Source organism: Ursus arctos, unplaced genomic scaffold (assembly GCF_023065955.2).
Source record: "Ursus arctos isolate Adak ecotype North America unplaced genomic scaffold, UrsArc2.0 scaffold_13, whole genome shotgun sequence".
NCBI lineage: Eukaryota > Metazoa > Chordata > Mammalia > Carnivora > Ursidae > Ursus > Ursus arctos.
Genome location: NW_026622797.1, coordinates 51,293,018 through 51,311,891, shown reverse-complemented (window position 1 = coordinate 51,311,891; position 18,874 = coordinate 51,293,018). Strand labels below are relative to the sequence as shown.

General features: G+C 46.6%; 1 protein-coding gene across 1 annotated transcript in view; it reads right to left on the bottom strand.

Moving 5' to 3' along the window:
- The window catches only part of SCML4 (Scm polycomb group protein like 4), a 113,365-nt gene that overhangs the window by 32,595 nt on the left and 61,896 nt on the right, over window positions 1-18,874 (bottom strand). The window contains exons 3-5 of the mRNA XM_026511696.4: window positions 13,444-13,573; window positions 11,077-11,277; window positions 5,863-6,057 (exon numbers count right to left, since the gene is read on the bottom strand). Coding sequence (XP_026367481.2) covers window positions 5,863-6,057; window positions 11,077-11,277; window positions 13,444-13,573 — 526 coding nt within the window. The remainder of the gene's footprint in view (window positions 1-5,862; window positions 6,058-11,076; window positions 11,278-13,443; window positions 13,574-18,874) is intronic.

Sequence of the window (18,874 nt, the reverse complement as noted above, 5' to 3'; positions counted from 1 at the left end):
TCCAGCGAGGAGATGAGAGCTGGACCCAGATTCTTGCAATATAAGGCAAAATTACGTGCCACCGAGGATGTGTAAACTAGGGGCTGGGAGAGCAGAGGGACATCTCGAGATTCGGGGAAGCCTAAAGGACGGCAGGGACCCTGCTGTGGAAGGTGTCCAAGGCCTGTCGTCGTTCTTGGCTTTCTTTCACCCTTCTCACCAGTGCAGCAAACCTCCTCTTTCTCGCCTGGATTTGCATACCTGCCACCTCGCCTGACCACTCCGCCCTCTCCTCTCCAAGGGCACCGGATCATCTTCGGTGGCAACACTTGTACGGGGGGAGGAGGGCATCGTCCTCGTGCAAATAGACTTATTTTACTGAAAACCCGAAATAAATTCTCCATTTCCCTAGGCGAGCAGGACTCTGCCAGCCCACGCTTCGTCCCTCAAAGTGTGGCCGCCGACCCGCAGCAGCGCCGACCCACCTGCGCGCCTGTTCCACGGGGCCTCTCTGGCCCGCGCCAGCCCCGCGGCCGCATCTGCGCTTTAACAGGACGCCAGCTGGCTCCGGAGCACATTAAAGCTTGGAAAACACTGGCTAACGTTTATCTATAATTGAGGGCTTTTCTTTTCAATATTCAAAGGGAAGGTAAAATTTCCCTGTGATCGTCGCATGGCTTCTGATAGAACCACAAACGTTTTCAAAGCCATGTTTCCGCCTGCATCCCCCTGAAGCACCCAGGCTGCCCTACTGCCTAAAACACACACCACGTGGCTGTCAGGTAACAGAATTAAAGGGAAATGACCGGAGTTCCTGATTTCGAGCCAGGAACTTTACCTTCCAGACTGGATTCGGGCAGCTGAGCAGGTAGTCTGGTTTTCCCCAGACATAGGAGAAAGATCACAGGAAAGCTCTGAGGAAGGGATGCGGAAGGTGCCCTCTCTGTTCCAGCGTGAGCCGCTCTGTCTTGGTATCCTCGCTCTCACCTCCGGGGGGCCCTTGCTGGGGCTCCTGGGGCACCTGCTGCCCAGAGCTAGCCTCTGCCACCTCCAGCTGTGACATCCCCCTCCTCCTTCTCCTCTGGGTTACCGGTTGCCCCTCATGGCCCTCACAAGCGGGCATCTGCACTTGTCACCAGTAACGGGGAGATCACTACCATTCAAGCAGCCCCTTCTACTTCCATGGCTTTGACTTTTCAAAGTTCCTTACGAATACAACCCACCTGACCCCTAAGGGAGCTATCTTGTAAGAGTTTCACCTGGCTCTCCAGCTGCCAAGCTCTCTACCTGGCAGAGTGGTCCTTAAATCCACGCTTCTCAAACTATAATGTGTCTTCAAAACACCTGGGGTCTCTTGTTGGCGAGTGTGGAGGGAGCCTCTGAACTTCTGCCTTTCTCAGCTGATGAGGGTGCTCCTGATCAGAGTTTGAGTGGCAAGACCTTACGTTTAATTAAATCTACCACCAGAACCACCAAGAACAAATCCACGTGACCTGCTGTCATATACCGGATCAGAAAACGATGTCTTCCCCCAAAACATCCATTTTTTTTTTACCACAAACCTCGTTTCTTTGATAGCTCTTTACATGTCATGGTTTTTCCTTTTCTTATCGTCTGATTAACTGTCTTCTGGAAATGCTCTAATGAGCGTTGACAAACCCTGCAACTGTGTGGCTCAAGCCTACTAGATTACAGCTTTAACCGAGCAGCACTGGGGCAGAGAACCACCTGGGCAAATGAGCTCAAGATTGTGCAGTCATGTTTAGGAACGACGTGGTCCTCTGGAGGGATCTGGACTCTACAATCAACAAAGGCCTCCATCGTTGCCTCTTATACGTGCCCTTTTTGCCACAATAGTGGAAAAGGGGGTGATAAGCTAAATCTTCATTTGAAGTGATAATAATTTGATGTGTTACCCTTTAAGGGAAATTTGACAAGGCAATCCTAAAGAGGCGATGTCTCGATCTAAAGGCAAACTCTCCACTGGTGTCATTTTAGGCTCCATGGCACACTGGTGGGAAAGACATGTGGCAAGAGGCCACTTAGAGGCTACTGCTTCTTGCACTTTCCCTGAGGCTCCCAGACACGTGAGACCTACTGCACTCGGTTCCGCAGCACCTAGGGCACGCGCAGCAATGTCCACAAGGTTGGGTGATTTGGAGCAATTCATTTTTTCAAATCAGCCATGGGCTAGGGAAGGGCTCATGAAGACAATTCGAGTCATTGCTTCCTGAGCCAGGCCAATTAGGAAGGAAAGCAGCTTTTGGGTAGAAATAACCATCTCAGTCAAGGGAAGAAGTGAGGCAGCGACACTTCTCCCAGGAAAACTCTGGAACTTCCTCCAGCATGGTGAGCTTGGGAGAGAATACGGTAGAAACCAAGGCAAGAGTTTCCTTAATAATCACTTTAGGAAAGTTGAAGGGGGGCTCCTGGGACAGGATGTTAAAATGAAACCATTTTAGTTTCAGTTTTGGCTGAGGCTGCAAGACAACAGATCCCCCAAGGTAAAGTGAAGTGAGCAGCTATTGCGAAAGAGAGAGAGAGAGAGAGAGAGAGAGAGAGAGAAAGAAAGAAAGAAAGAAAGAAAGAAAGAAAGAAAGAAAGAAAGGAGAAAGAAAGAAAGGAGAAAGAAAGAAAGAAAGAAAGAAAGAAAGAAAGAAAGGAGAAAGAAAGAAAGAAAGAAAGAAAGAAAGGAGAAAGAAAGAAAGAAAGGAGAAAGAAAGAAAGAAAGAAAGAAAGAAAGAAAGAAAGAAGAAAGAAAGAAAGAAAGAAAGGAGAAAGAAAGAAAGAAAGAAAGAAAGAAGAAAGAAAGAAAGAAAGAAAGAAAGGAGAAAGAAAGAAAGAAAGAAAGGAGAAAGAAAGAAAGAAAGAAAGGAGAAAGAAAGAAAGAAAGAAGAAAGAAAGAAAGGAGAAAGAAAGAAAGGAGAAAGAAAGAAAGAAAGAAAGAAAGAAAGAAGAAAGAAAGAAAGAAAGAAAGGAGAAAGAAAGAAAGAAAGAAAGAAAGAAAGAAAGAAATAAGAAAGAAAGAAAGAAAGAAAGAAGAAAGAAAGAAAGAAAGAAAGGAGAAAGAAAGAAAGAAAGAAAGAAAGAAAGAAAGAAAGAAGAAAGAAAGGAGAAAGAAAGAAAGAAAGAAAGAAAGAAAGAAAGAAGAAAGAAAGAAAAAGAAAAGATGGTGGAAAGCTAGTTTTATACCTATAGGTGACACCTACATCCAGCCTGCAAAAGAAATGCAGACGTTGAGAACAGATTGACTAGAAGAGGATTATGGAGAGAACTGTCTAGTGTATTCCCAAGGGCTTCAATGTGGCCATGAGACTAGCTTGATATCTGTCCCTGGAGCTTGAGAGACACAATGATTATTGTTTGATTCCCACGGGAAATCCAAAAGCCTGGCTACTCCAATGGCAGAACAAAGGAAGGTGCTTGCAAGGTGCAGCCTCCGTGCCCAGAGTTTGTTTGGGCAAAGGGTTGTGGTGTTTGTCAGGGACCAGATGTGGGCCATCAGAAGAGAGATCTAAAGTGAGATCTTTGGGGCGCCTGGGTGGCTCAGTTGGTTAAGCATCTGACTCTTGATTTCAGCTCAGCTCATGATCTCAGGGTTGTGAGATGGAGCCCCGTGTGGAGCCTGCTTGGGATTCTCTCTCTCCCTCTCCCTCAGCCCCTCTTCTCCTCCCTCCCTACTCTCTAAAAAAGAGTAAGATCGTCTTAGATTCTTTCTGTGGGACTGTCTGGTGGCACAAGGGGGCCTCTGCAGAAGGAAGCTAGAGATTTACCTGCAGATGTGGGGCTGTGGCAGGAATTGTAAGTGACCAGGTAACCGGTCAGAGAAGAACTGAGTTTGTCCATGCCAGGGAAAGTGCAGGCGAGAGATGGCAGGATCACCTAAGTGCCCATGTAAGAGCCCAGAGGATGTAAAATCAGCTTTAAACACCTGCCAGAACTTGGGAGTAGGATGCCAACTCACAGCAGGATTAGTCAGGTAAAAACTCCTGCCTCTTGCCTCTCCTCCTTCCCTCACTCTAGTCACAAAGGATTCGAAATCATTATTAGCTAGATATGGGAGGAGGCAAAAACACAAGGTTAGGTGTGAGGTGGAGAGAAGCCAACTGGCCTGAAGCAGGTCTGAACTGGGAATGGGGAGTAGTTATATCTTTGAGTGAAATTTAAAGTTTGATTATTACACCGCTCTAGATATATTAATTATTGACTAGAGAATGTTTTGTTACCTGAAAAGACCAAGAAAAGTTACAAGATCTGTCCAAAATTTCATCCATGGATAGGAATGTAGTGGTCCCACAGGATATATTTAAAGAAGAAAGAGAGACATGAATTATGGGGCTTTATGATTATGTCCTATGGGTCATTGCTTGTTCAGTGTAACAGTGATCAGTGGATTGCTAGTAAAATCAGACCATTCTGCCAGTCTCATTACCAGATTCACTAGAAGACACATTAGCTTTAGGATATGTTCCCGAGTCAGCTAAGGCTTACAAGAGAGGCCGGAGTCATGCTGTCGGAACCAGAAGGAGCACTGTGCACGAGCAACCCCGACACCTTATTTAGGAAATGGAGGCCCGGAGAGAAGAAAAGATTTTCCCAAGCTTGCACATATAGAGATATCAAAAACAAACAAAACAAAACAAAAACAAAACCCACAAATGTATATAGTATCTGCTCACATAGACTATATTTAATTACGTAGCTTTCATTGTAAAGGCCAAATTTTTCCTGTTTCCCAGGTCTCAGAGAGATTAATGTAAAATTGTAAACAGGGTTCTTGACAGTATCTTAAAAAAAAAAATCTATGCTAAGAATCTAGATTTATCCTTCCCTGCTGTCCTCTTAAGCTTAAAATATAGCCACTCTTACTATAACATCTTTCTGTTGAAGGCTCTCAGCCTATCTGTAAGCACATACCTGCAGATGTATTCATTTTCCATTATCTGTAGTGGTCACTCAATACCTCAAAAACTTTCCCAAGCTCGTGTATTTGTGTTATCACAACACAAGGTCTCACACGGTGCTTGGAATCGAAGAGTGTTCAACAAATGTTTGTAGAATGACATAATGACTAGATTCCAGTTTCACCGGCTCTGTTCTCTTTTTATATCAACAATACTGCTTCCAGAGAAAGAAAAGAGGCAACATCTCTGTGGGAACCTGGAATCCAGAGCCTAGAGTCACGTTCAACTTTTTTATAAGTCCATACCTCAGGGCTGCTAAGCGGAGCTATCTAGCCCCTTGGGCACACCACGTGTGGCCCTTCTGTGCCCTTACTGACCTTGCCACCGGCTTTTCCACGCTGAGCTACTCTGCAACAAAAGGCCCTCAGCCCCTGGATCACTTTCCATCCTGTGATGAGAAAGAAACACTAACTCTTACTGGAAAACCTATTTGATTACCGGCCTGGTCAAATCCCAGCAAGAGACACTGTTTATTGACATGGGTGGGTACCTGAGGCCCCCAGGCAAGACCAACATAATCTATTTCTTAGCCGGAGTTTCTTCAGGATTTGTTCCTTAGTGCCGTAGTCTTTCAATGACTCAACAATGATGGATAAGTGCCCAAAAGTCTAAATTAGAGGAGAGTGAAGAAAATAATTCATGATACGTGATGTGGTCTCGTTGTCTAAATTCTAGTAACATAAGCCTGAAAGCTATAACATCAGCTCTCAGTAGCTGGAGCAATCCCTTCCCTCTGCAGCCTGGGTGGGGACTGTCTAGGTACCCTCAGTCCCGCCGGCCCTGACCCCTCCCGGGGTGGGGGTGGGGGGCAGAGAGGCAGCCTGGGAGCCTCCAGCAGGAGCACTCTCAGGAGCTCCCAGGAGGGCAGGGACACCTGGGACCACCTCAGGCACAGGGAAGACAGACGGACAAAGCCTACCTGACTCCATCCTGCCTTCCTTCTTCTCCTGGGCTTCCCCGGAGCCACTGGAGCCCCTGGGGAAGGGCTGGTGGCTGAAGAGGTCATCACACAAGAGGCTTCGGCACAGCTTGGCGAGGAAGCGGAGCACGTACCCGACGCTGTTCACCACAGGCAGGCTCCGCAGGTGCTGCTTGCCATCGAACGATGCCGAGACTGCAAAGCCACAGAGACCGCAACTTAGAGTGGGACACAAGAGAGCCACAGGTCCACGGAGGAGGTTTCTGTCTGTTCAGTTGTGCTTTGTTTTGGTTTTCGTTTTTAAAGATTATTTATTTATTTATTTGACAGAGACAGCCAGCGAGAGAGGGAACACAAGCAGGGGGAGTAGGAGAGGAAGAAGCAGGCTCCCAGCGGAGGAGCCCGATGTGGGGCTCGATCCCACAACCCGGGATCACGCCCTGAGCCGAAGGCAGACGCCCAACAACACTGCCTCCCAGGCGCCCCCAGTTGTGCTTTGTTTTTAACTAAGCTTTATTCGGATCTCACTCCATGCCTTCTTTGTGTTCCAGGATCTCCTCCGGGAGCCCACCCCGGGTTTTGGGTTTCGTTGTCATGTCTCCTTAGTCTCCTCTGGTTTGGGACTGGTTCCCAGTCTTGCCTTGTTTTGCATAATTTTGACAGTTTTGAAGAGTACTGGTCAGGTATTTTGTAAAATGTCCCTCAGTTTGGGTTTGTCTGATGTTTTTCTCATGATCTGACTGGGGTTAAGGTTTTGGGGGGAAGAAGTGAAGTGCCCCTCTCATCGCATCGGATCGGGGTGCGTGATGTCCACATGACATCACTGGGTTGTCAGCCTTCATCACTTGGCCAGATGGGGTTTGCCGTATTTCTCCACAGTACTTTCCATATTCCATTCCTTGGAACAAGTCAAAAGCTCGTGCCCACACTCAAGGGCAGTGGAGGGATTAAGTTCTACCTCCTGAGGAGGGAAGAGTCTCTTTATCATCTGGAATTCTTCTAAAAGAAAGAACTGTTCGTCCTTCCGTCCGTCCTTCCTTCCTTCCTTCCTTCCATGATTTATTGATATTGGTTTAGACACAATATATTTATTTTGTACTGTAGGTTATCCAATACTGTGTTATTTATTTTTCTGCTCAAATTGTTCCATCTTCTGTCTTTGGGACTTTCAGTGTCCTGTGTCCCTATGACATGCCCCCATTTTTTTAAAGCAACTTTTTGGTTACTGAAACTTCAATATGTTTCAGATTCATCTTGTATTTTCCCTGTCCCTGCCTTAATATCAGCCATTTCTCCAACAGCCCCGGTTCCTTGTTACTAAAGAGTGATATTTAGAAACCAAGCTTTGGGCCCTGGCTATGTTCATTGCTACTGGGGTGTCAGTAGCTCTGAGTCTTTTCAGTGGAGAGAGCTAAGAAATATATGCATGTATACAATCCTGTTACGATTGTGTCTCTGTCTATACACACACACATACAGGGAGAGATGCATAGAGCTAGGTCAATCAATAGATTTATAGGTAGGTCCAGATCTAGGTAGATAGATAGATCCAAATAAGCCTGAGTTCATGCTGAGGTCTCTAGCTCTGCTCCAGCATCACAGAATTCAGGGTTCTTTCTCTCTTCTGGGGAGGAGTCTTTAAAAAGAACAATAATCTCTCCATAGTGATTCTAGGTGAACTTCGATGTCTACAGGGTTACCAGAATTTAGAAGAAACATGTTTCTTCCAGCATGTTCCTTCCTGTAATTGTCCTCGCAGCCTCTCTCACCCCATGAAGCTCCCTCACTGTGAGGAACACAGGAGCAGACCCTAAGAGGACATTTCGCTCCCACCCAGGCCTCAGCCACTCATTGTCAACACCTAGAGTGCAGCCCTGTTTTTCATGTTTCATCTCCCAAAGACAGGCACACGGCAGGGCCTGGGGCGGGGGCAATGCCAGAGCTACTTTTGATCTTAGAACTAAAACAAAACAAAATATTTTAATTAGGAATCGAAAGAATCCATTTTTTGTGTGTATAGCTCTTTATAGTTTGACAAGAGCATTCATATCCATCACCTCATTCAGGCCTCCTGACTATCCTGTGGGGACAGTAGACAAGAGGTTATTATCCCATGTTACAGATGAGGAAACTGAGAGGAGGGCGTAGCAGTTTTTCCAGCTCATGTGGCTTCTAAGTGGCACTTGCCTGTGACGTTAATACTCCGGGTGACTCTGTTTGGGAGAGCCGGCAGAGAGCTGCCCACAGGCTCGCTAAGGGGTTTATCCTAGCCACTCAGACACTCTGGAAACTGCCTCTTAGTGTGAGCATTGCTGTTGACCTCCAATATCTTAGAAGACCAAGTGTGATGAAACTGAACCCACAGCAGGAGAGTCGGGTCATCGGTGTGTCCCATAGATCAGTGTGCATACGCTCCCGGAGGTGCCTGGAAGGGCCATCTCTAGAAGCAGATGTGGCATTTGTGACACCACAGGGTCTCCCCCTCTCGGATAGTGTGGCTCAGGCAGAGCACGAGGGTTATGGGGTACGACAATACTGCTCCTTTAGCCTTCGGGGTGGCCCTGGGCGCACCCATGGCAGTCTGGTTCCTTTAGCCCACTGTGCCGGCAGCAACGTCACCATTTTCTGTGTTGTCCATGGGGATGTTTGGAAAACAGTGCCTTAATGATTAGGCTCTAAGCACAGAGTGGGAGAGTCTAACTATTTCTCCTTGAGACCCTCCCTGAGCCATCTTGGTGCTACCCCAGCCTCGCCGAGCTTCCTATCACCATCAGGAAGTTGTGGTCCATATATACAATGGAATATTACTCAGCTATCAGAAAGAACGAATTCTCAACATTTGCTGCAACATGGACGGCACTGGAGGAGATAATGCTAAGTGAAATAAGTCAAGCAGAGAAAGACAATTATCATATGATTTCTCTCATCTATGGAACATAAGAACTAGGAAGATTGGTAGGGGAAGAAAGGGATAAAGAAAGGGGGGGTAATCAGAAGGGGGAATGAAGCATGAGAGACTATGGACTATGAGAAACAAACTGAGGGCTTCAGAGGGGCAGGGGGTGGGGGAATGGGATAGACTGGTGATGGGTAGTAAGGAGGGCACGTATTGCATGGTGCACTGGGTGTTATACGCAACTAATGAATCATCGAGCCTTACATCGGAAACCGGGGATGTACTGTATGGTGACTAACATAATATAATAAAAAAACATTAAAAAAAAAAAAGGAATGTGAAAGACCACGTTGCCACTTTGCAACCTCAAGGAGGCTGCACGAGGAGTCCCCCAGTGCTACTGCATTCTCCAAGACACTAAGACCAAGTGCTCAGCTCTGGACCCCCTGGGAATCCCTCGGCCAAGGGAAAGTTGGCAGCAGGGCTCTGCCCAGGCTTGTGCTGGTGCTGGGCACCAGCTTGCCACTGCTGAGGCCCCTGAGGCCACAGAAAGGCTGAGCAGGAGAGCAGGAAATATGGGGCTGGCTCTCCCAGCTTAGGGAGAGGGGCCGCAACAAACTCAGTTAGATGAGATTTGCTCAAGACGGTGGGCACACAGTACAGGAGGAGCTTTCTCTTAGCACCGTGTCTGTGTCTTGAGCCCTGCTACTCAGCAAGGAAAAGGACGAGGCCTTCAACCTAGAGGGGCAGCCCAAGTTTAAGAACCTAGCTCTCAGACAAAAATTAAGAGAAGAATGGCCAGTGAGCTCTCAGAAGGCTTGACAACAAGACCCTCCTCCTGGCCTCTCTCGGTGCAGTACCTCTTCCTCCTGTCTCTGCTTCTGCGAAACTTTCTTAAAAGTCACCCTGGGTCAGACACACACACCTGGACCTTGCCAAGTTCTATTTTAATCGGTTACCAGCAAGTCAGACCCAGCTTCCTGCTCAGACAGAGCTCCAGAAGGTGGGTAGAACCAATCACAGCTGGGGAAGCTGTGTTTGGACAACCTCCCCACCTCCCAGCCCTGGGGATCTAGGGTTAAATAAAATGCCCACTGACATTAGAGGCCCCTCCTCCCCTCCCCTCTCTTAGAGAGCTGGTAGGGTCATCTGCATCACCCCCATGGCTGGGGAATCTTCTCCTTATTCCCTGGGGCTATGGAGGCCATGCCCTTGATGCTGGGCCAAAGAAGACACTAGTCTGTCCCCTCAGAGTCAGGACATCTTGCAAAGACCTGGTGCTCTAGGGCTTAAGGGCACGTGGTGACAACAATTCTGTAGAGAGGGTATGGTGGAAAGAGCCTCTACAGGCAAACATTGGAAGGGGGCAGAGCTCCCAACTCTGCCTCTCACCTGGGGTGATGCTGCCATTCCCCATGGAAGCTGCTGGGGTGGGGCTGAAACTGGAGGACTGTGGTGACAACGGGAGAAGGGACTGACCCTGAAGCATCTTTTTAAAAAGACAACAACCCAGCCCTTGAGAGGCGCTTGGGACATGAGTTTCCCCACCGCCCTGCATGGCGATAGGTGCCATGGAGAAAGAATGAGGCAGAGTGAAGGAGAATAGATAGTTCCCAGGGTGGATATTTTAGACAAGGTGGTCAGAATAGGGCTCCTGGATAAGGCACCATTTGAGTGGAAACCTGAAGAAAGTCCAGGAGCAAGCCACACATGGATAGCTGAGGGAAGAGCATTCCAGACGGAATAGCAGGTACAAAGACCCCGAGGCAGGAGCATGGTGGGAGATAGCAGAGGGAACGGTAAGAAGGTCCATAGCTGCGGCAGAGAGGACTCAAGAGAAGTGACCAGGAAATCAAAGAGGTAGCCAAGGCCAGGTCCCTTAGAGCCTCTGGGTCCTCGTAAGGATGTGGGCCTTCTCTTTGAGTGACAAGAGAACCACTGAGTGTGTAGGACGGGGGGCGGGGGCATGATCTGACTTCGATTTTTAAAGAACCACAGTGGCTGCTGTGAGTGGTGAAACATGGCTGGATTCTAGATATATTTTGAAGTTAGAGCAATAGGATTTGCTGATGAGCCGCAAGTGAGGGGTAGTGAAAGAGGATTCAGAATTTCAGTCTTCTTGTCCACATCAGGAAGCATCGTCTCCTCAAGCCTAGAAAAAGGCCTCCAGCGCACAGGCTCATTTAAGGCCCCTGGAACCCAGCAGATGGAAGTCAGACCTCGGCCATAACCACTGTCCCCTCAAGCCTGATTATGCCTTGTTTCCTCTTTAGAAAGACACCCACGCCCTCCTCATACAACCCACCTCAGGGCCTTACCTGACACCATCTCGCCACCATAGCCCTGTTTGACCAGGGAGAAGACCAGCTTCTGCTGGTGGGCACAGTCGATGCACGCTTGCACGGCCTGCTGCAAGACCGCCGATGGCCTCTCGGGCCCGAAGTGCTCGGGGAGCTGCTGCACCTTCCTCCTCTCCAGGTACGGCCCTGCATTGGCTTGCTTGTTGATGTAGAGGCAGACTGTGGAAACAGAGACGCACTGCCCTCAGCATCGGTCGCATCAGACCAGGGGGCTGTTCCTGTGTGCATGGGGGATGCCTCAGCCGTGCCCCCTTGGCCCTCACCTTGGGAAAGCTGAAAGAAACAAAGGTGGGACTGATTTCGTCCCAACTTGAGGAGTACAAGAGGCAAAAGAGCCAATCACCCCCAACTTCCAGGGCTCGCTCTCAAGTGAACCTCTTGGCTGGAAGCAGAGAGGCAGGTGGGTCCCCTCCGATGTACTCAAATCAGAATTGCAGACAACTATGGAGGTCTATGTGGACCGTGTGTATAAAGTGTTTCCATACTGGGCATGTACACATACAAAATCTTCCGTCCTCCTCCAAAGGAGCTGTTAAGCTACACGTAAAGTTTGCCTTTTTTTTTTTGTTAACTTTCAGTGAATAAAACAATTAAGATGATGCTGATTACTCCAAAGACTATATACTCAATGAAGTTCTAAAGGGAGCGCTATTCATAATCTGAGAGATATCAAATACTCAGCTGCCCATTTAGGTGAGCCCCACCAATGGTCTCCACACCTTTGAAGTCATATACCCAGTCAGTATATCTGAGCACATGCCCCAAAATGTGTTTATTTATTTATAGGTTATATATGTTCTCGACTGTTTTAATATATTGCATACATTTTAAAACATAACCAAGAAATACAAATTTTTAAAGGATGAGATACAAATAAATATTAATGGTAGGTGTCACATTTTCTTCCCTATGGCAATGACTCCTCATCTATCCCACCCCCACCCCAATCCCAGGGTATGAGGATCTTACCTTGGGGGCCATAGGGGCAAAGAAGTGTTCAAAAGGGACTTGAAGAAGAGACCAATAGGACATGGGAGGGATTAAACAATAACAACAAAGGTGAAGAAAGTTAGTTTTTATTGAGCACCTACTCTATTCCAGGCACTTTGCATACTTTATCTTGTTTGATTCTCAAGACAAGCCTGGGAGTGGGATATGATTACTTCCTTCACTAATGAAGAAACTAATGAAGAAATGAGGCTTAACGGTTCAATGGCAGCTCTAAAGTCTAAAGTGTAATTAGGGGTGCAAAAGGGATTTGGACTGAAGTCTTTCTGATGCCAAAACCTGTGCTCTTTCCACTCCACTTCTCTTGTACTCATCCCAGATGATTAAGGAAATCTAGTCAATAAGGAACCTTCATGCCGGGCACTGTGCTAGGTAGGCCCTACAGATTCACAGGGTCCCTGGCTTCACAGAGCTTGGGGCCCCTCTAGGAAGGCGGAGCTTCTCAGAGCACTACAGGAAGCCATGTGGGACTGGCACTTCAAGACACACTGGGGAGGTGCTTCACTTCCCTGGTCAGTGAAGGCCATCTGGATATGGTATGCCTGAACTGATATGCAAGGGACAAGAAGGGTGACCAGGGAGAAGATCATTCCAGATAGAGGGAAGGCAATATGCTGAAATCCTATGGGGGGCTCTAGAGACTGAGAGGAGAGCAATGAACTGCAGGGCTCTGTTGGCCACATAAACAAATTTGGTTTTTACCTAAGAGCAAATGGGAGGGAAACTGAAGGGATTCAAGTGGGTTGGGAGTTGGGGTGGCTTGTGATGAGGGGGACAGTGTGTGTGTGTGTGTGTGTGTGTGTGTGAGAGAGAGAGAGAGAGAGAAAGAGAGAGGCTATCCTACTGCTGGTACTCTTATGATAGAAATGTTTGTTGGTGGACACCCCATAAGCAAGACTGGAGTGAATTCTACTCTGACTGGACTGGACACACCAGGCGGGATTAAGGGAGGTTAGGGCCCTTAAGAGATCTTAGCACAAACACAGGGACAGAAACACTTCAAGGTAAGCAGGCTCACGCTTGGTGCAAAGTAAACGTGGCTCTGAAAAGAAAACAATGGGCCACCAAAACACCCTTTCTAGTCCCACCCCAAGGCAACCAGCTGCATCTGAGATGCATTGAAAATCAAGTTTCAAGTAATCCTATCTGTGAGACACTTCAGCAAATGTTCTCAGAGAATTTGGTTGTCCTCCGGCTGTCCAGCTAACAACTAAATCCTTCATTAGAGCTATCTCAGTGGCAGCTCTCCAGTTCACAAAATAACTGCTAGATGGAGGGCTGGCCATCACAGCTTTAGAGGTCATTCAGCTGACCTACCTGTGAGAGCCTGTGGGGCCGCCAAGCTGGGTATGGTGGCTGCATCCTGAGGGATGGAGCTGAGGTCGGGCTCCGGTGTGCTTCGCGGAGGTGAGAGGGCTAAAGGAGTCATAAGAACCCGAGACTTGAGCTGCAAGACAGAGCCCGTTTGGTCAAGGAAAATCTGGAAATGCTCTCTCCACTTGCCCCCATTTTTTCCTGGACATCGGGGTAACCATTGCTACTCTCATGTTTCCACATCTTTCTATTGTGCAGCTAAGGGGCTGAACTTCAGATTCAAGTTCATGAACAAGATTCATTTTTGGGGTCAAATTCAGAGATCAGCTCTGTACTCCGCCCTTACAGTAGAGCCACCCAGAAAACGACTGTGTCAGGCAATGAGTGTGGGAACACAAGAGGTATGAACAGTTGCAACCTATGAGCCCTCTGAGTGCAGAATGCAGGGAGAGGACAGTTCCCAGGCTGCTAATCCCTAGAAGCCTGTGGACAGGGCCTTCCCAACATCTATCCAGAGACTGATTCCGAAGCTCTTCTCACTCTGTGCTGAGCTTTCAGCTCACAAAAATCACTGGATCCTGCTGGAAAAGAGAGCAGAAACCATTCCTCCAAGGGGCTGTCATACTGTTCAGTGTTTATTTCCTACAGCAGAAACTGTCAAGGACAGCCCGACTGTGGACATGAGTGTATTCTCTTGTGGTGAGAAGCAGCCACCTCGAAGGACTCCTTTGAAATCACAAATGAGGAGCTGAAATTTGCTGTTACAGAATAAGATGGAGATGACTGGTCGATTGATTATGTCAATGCCAACAAGTCACTCTCCGTACCAAGGTTTGACAAAAAATTGTCTAATCCTTGTTCTCCACCAAAAAATAGTGAGTAATTCAGTCACTTCACCTCTTCACCATTGACCTGTGTCTGTTCTCTACTCCAGACCAATGAAATCATTCTCTGGGGGTGGGACCAAGGCACCAGGAGTTTTAGAAGGTACTCAGATGATTCCAATACATAGTTAAGGTTGATGCCATTGCTCAGCTGCTCTTCAAATTTAAGGCGCAATCAGTCACCTTGGGGGTACTATTAAAATATAGATTCTGATTCAGGAAGTCTGGGGTGGGGCCTGAGATTCTGCATTTCTAACAAGCTTCTAGGCAGTGCTGGTGCTGCTAGTCCGTGGACCACACTTTGAGTAGCAAGGGTGTGTGTTCTGTTGTTAATATATATGCAGATTCCACCCATAAATGCAGACCCCACCCCAGGCTTCCTGGGGGAAAATCTAAAGGGAGACTTAATTTGAGAATCATCAATACAGAGTGGATATTTAAGGCCATGATAATGGGTGAGATCATCAGAGAATAACAGAAGGAGTATAGATGGAGAAGAGAAAAATTCGAGCACTGAGCGCTACAAGACTACAACATGAAGAGTCTTGGAGAGACAAGAATGAACCAGCAAAAGAAACCAGGAAGGACATCCAGTGGGGTAGAAAGAAAATTGGGAGAGTGTGGACTTGTGGGAGCCAAATGGAAAAAGTGTTTCATGAAGGAGAGAGTGGTCAGCCATGTCAAAAGCTCTGATCACAAGCAAGACTAGAAGTGGTCATTAGATGGAGCAACTTCTCAGCAAGAGAGATGGCGGTGCAGGGGGTGGGATGAGAACCTGATTGGAATTAGCTCAAGAAATAATGGGAAGGGAAGCATTGGGATCAGGAGTTAAAGTCAGCTCTTTCAAGGAGGCTTGTCTGAAAGGGGAGCCGAAAATTAGCCATAGCAAGAAGGAAAAGTTGGATCAAATAATTTTTACCCCACAATGAGATATCACCTCACACCCATTAGGATAGCGACTATCGAAAACAAAAATAAAAAATAATAAGTGTTGGCGAGGATGTGGAGAAATCGGAACCCTTGTGCACCGCTGGCAGGAATGTAAAATGGTGCAGTATAGCAGTTCCTCAAGAAATTTAAAACAGAATTACCCAACAATTCCACTTCCAGGTCTCTATCCAAAAGAATTGAAAGCAGAATCTCCAAGAGGTGTTGGTACACTCATGCCCATAGCAGCACTATTCAAAATAGTCTGCAAGGAAGCAACTACCAATGTTTGTTGACAGATGACTGGGTAAACATAGATGTTATATACACACAAGGGAATATTACTCAGCCTTAAAAAGGAAGGGACTTGTGGCACATGCTACAAGATGGAGGAGACTTGAAAATATTTGCTAAGTGAAATAAGCCAGTCACAAAAAGACAAATATTGCACGATTCCACTAATTTAAGGTACCTAGACTAGTCAACTTCATTGAAACAGAAAGTAGAATAGTGTTTTCCGGGGGCTGGAAGGAGGAGGGAGTGGGGCGTTGGGGATAGAGTTTCTGTTTTGCAAGGTGAAGTTCTGGAGATCGAATGCACAACGTGAGCATACTCACTACTGAGCTGTACACTTAGAAATGGTTATGATGGTACACTTTATGCCATGTGTCTTTTACCACAATTAAAATATTTTAAAAAATCTTTTAAGATTTTTTTTCTTTGAAATGGGAGAGATATGCTTTAATACTGATGGAAATAATCCAGCAGAGAGGGAAAGAAGGATGATCCAGGGGACTGCTTGGAGAGCTGGCGGCATCAGGACTTTGAGTAGGTGAGAGAGGATGAGATTTAGTGAATGGAGGTGGGTGGGTGGGAGGGCTGTGTCAAGGCCGAGAGAAACACGGATCTTTCATCTATTTTATTGCAAAGCAGAGTACAAGGGCCCGGATTGGCGGGGGTGGTGGATGTGGAGATGGGAACTTACAAAAGGTCTCTTCTGACGGCTTCTAGTTTCCCCGTGATGCCAGAAGCCTGGGTGTGAGGATGGAGGAAGGCGTGTGCATGAACTAGGAGGGGGGACAGGTGGGGGAATAGGGTGTGGCTGCTGAGTGACATTGAGGGCGAAGTGGGAAGTGTGGAAATGAATTTAAATTCATTGAAACGAATTTAAAATGAGATCAGTCAAAAGTGAGCCCCCAGCTTGCACAGGGCTGTATGGGTGCAGAATCTGGGGCTCTGGCAAGAGATCCTATGTTAGTCAGAAGCTACAGTTAACAGAGCTTTCATCTTCTTCTGTGTTTAGCATTTGAAAAATTAAAGGGCCCACCATGTAGCTATGCTCTGCTAAATACTATAAAAATAATCTAAAAGAAACCTCAGTGGTGGGAAGGAGGGGACCAGAAACCTGCTGTGACGCGTCACCACGACTTTGCCGTGGTTCCCTCACCTGCCAAGTGTGACGAGGGCTACAATTACCCTGCCTGTTCTCCCAGGTCATGCACCAAGGGTCCCTCTGACAGTCCTTCTAGAAATGATATGCTGCCCTGCATGCCCTGCATGGAGAGGCTGGTGGTGGCAGTCCCCAAGGACTGTGGGCAGCGGGCTCTAGAAGGACCTTAGCTAAATCCTCCATTACCAGCTTAAAGCCCTCCAACCAACATACAGATATGATGTTGGTGGGGAAAAAGCAAGATTTGGCAAGTCATCATTTTTCCCTCTGTGGTCTTTAAGTAAATCCCACGAAGATCCTCGTGGTCTTTCCCTAGAAGGATGATGGTGTGACAATGCTAATGATGGTGAGCATAGCGATGGCAGCTAAGACTTAGATTGCCTGACACTGTTTACTGTTCATATAAGCGTCATAACAACCCTAACATCAAATGTTTGCTCACTATTTTAATATTTATTAGAAAAGGATATGTTCGGGGCGCCTGGGTGGCACAGCGGTTAAGCGCCTGCCTTCGGCTCAGGGCGTGATCCTGGCGTTATGGGATCAAGCCCCACATCAGGCTCTTCCGCTATGAGCCTGCTTCTTCCTCTCCCACTCCCCCTGCTTGTGTTCCCTCTCTCGCTGGCTCTCTATCTCTGTCGAATAAATAAATAAAATCTTAAAAAAAAAAAAAAAGGATCTGTTCGTTGAACCCACCTCCAAGGAAGTAATACAATTATAGTTGGCTGTTACCTCTGCCCATCATTTCCGCTCAGATAAAGCAATTGAAGGAATTAGAATAAGTCAGCTGGTTGCAGGGCAAACCTTGGGCATTCATCCAACCTCTAAAACAACCGCTGGGACTTTTGAACAAAGAAGAAATCTCATGCAACTGTGGGTGGTATATGACTTTTTAAAAATTCGTCTTGGTAAGAGAATAAATCATCAGGAGGAATACTTCGATCTAGCATTTTGAATTTCTATCTCATTGCCTGATACAAAGGGAAAAAAACTGGCCTAGGAAAGGGAGTCACATATGATTTTAGAGGGGTCCTAAAATAGAAATGAGCCCAGTGGCTAGGAATGTCCTTTGGTGTGATGTGGGGCCCCTCTGTCAGTGCCTCTCCTATGTGTGGAATGAGGAGCTCCCTGTATGCCCCAGCATATCCAAGCTATTCTCTGCCAGGACATTTGTCTTTGTCACTGCTGGGGTATTTTTAAAATTGTTTTTTGTTGTTATTGTTCTTGTGTTTTGTTTTTTAAACGAACACAATAAAACAAAATGCTCCTATCTTGGTTTCTAATACCACTCTTCAATAAAAGGAACAAGGGCTCCTTGGAGAAACGGTTGATTCAAGGACAAGGGCAGGAAATATACAAGATGAGCCTGGGGCATCTTGTCCCAGAAAGTAAGAACGTACTAAACACACACACACAATGATGAGGGTAGGTCATAGGAACAAGGAGTCAACTGAAAGAACTTCCAATGTCCAAATCTGGAGCAACATGAGCAACGATTAATGAGTAATGGATTATGATTCAAAGTATACAATAAATATCCATGACTCCACACTGACATAAATGAATACTTGACTAAGTAAATACATGGAGGAGAATAGACCAAGCTCTTATGCATAAATATTCCAAATAGTTTATTGTGGAGCAAAACTTCCCACTCCCTAAGTGTGAGCTCCACACAGTGACTTCCTTCCAAAAAGGACAGGATGGAAATGGGAGAAAGGTAACTTTACAGTGGAGAAACCCATCAAACGCCACCTCAGGCAGGTGATCAAGGTCACCATCCACAGTCATAAGCCACATTGATAGTACGCACCCTTGATATGGCATGATGGGAATGATACCTTACTTCTGGAATCTTCTTTCCCAAAACCCATAACCCCAGTCTAATCATTAAAAAAAAAAATCAGACAAACCCAAGTTATAAACATTTTAAAAAACATCTGACCCATACTACTCAAAACTGCCAATGTCATCAAAAACAAGGGAAGTCTGAGAAATTTTCACAGCCCAGAGGAGCCTAAGGAGACAAGATGACTAAATGTTAATAAGATATCCTGGCTAGATCCTGGAACAGAATAGGGAAAAACTAATGAATCTGAATAAAATATGGACATGATTTAATAATGATGTATTATTATTGGTTCATTAGTTGAAACAAATCCATCATAGTAAT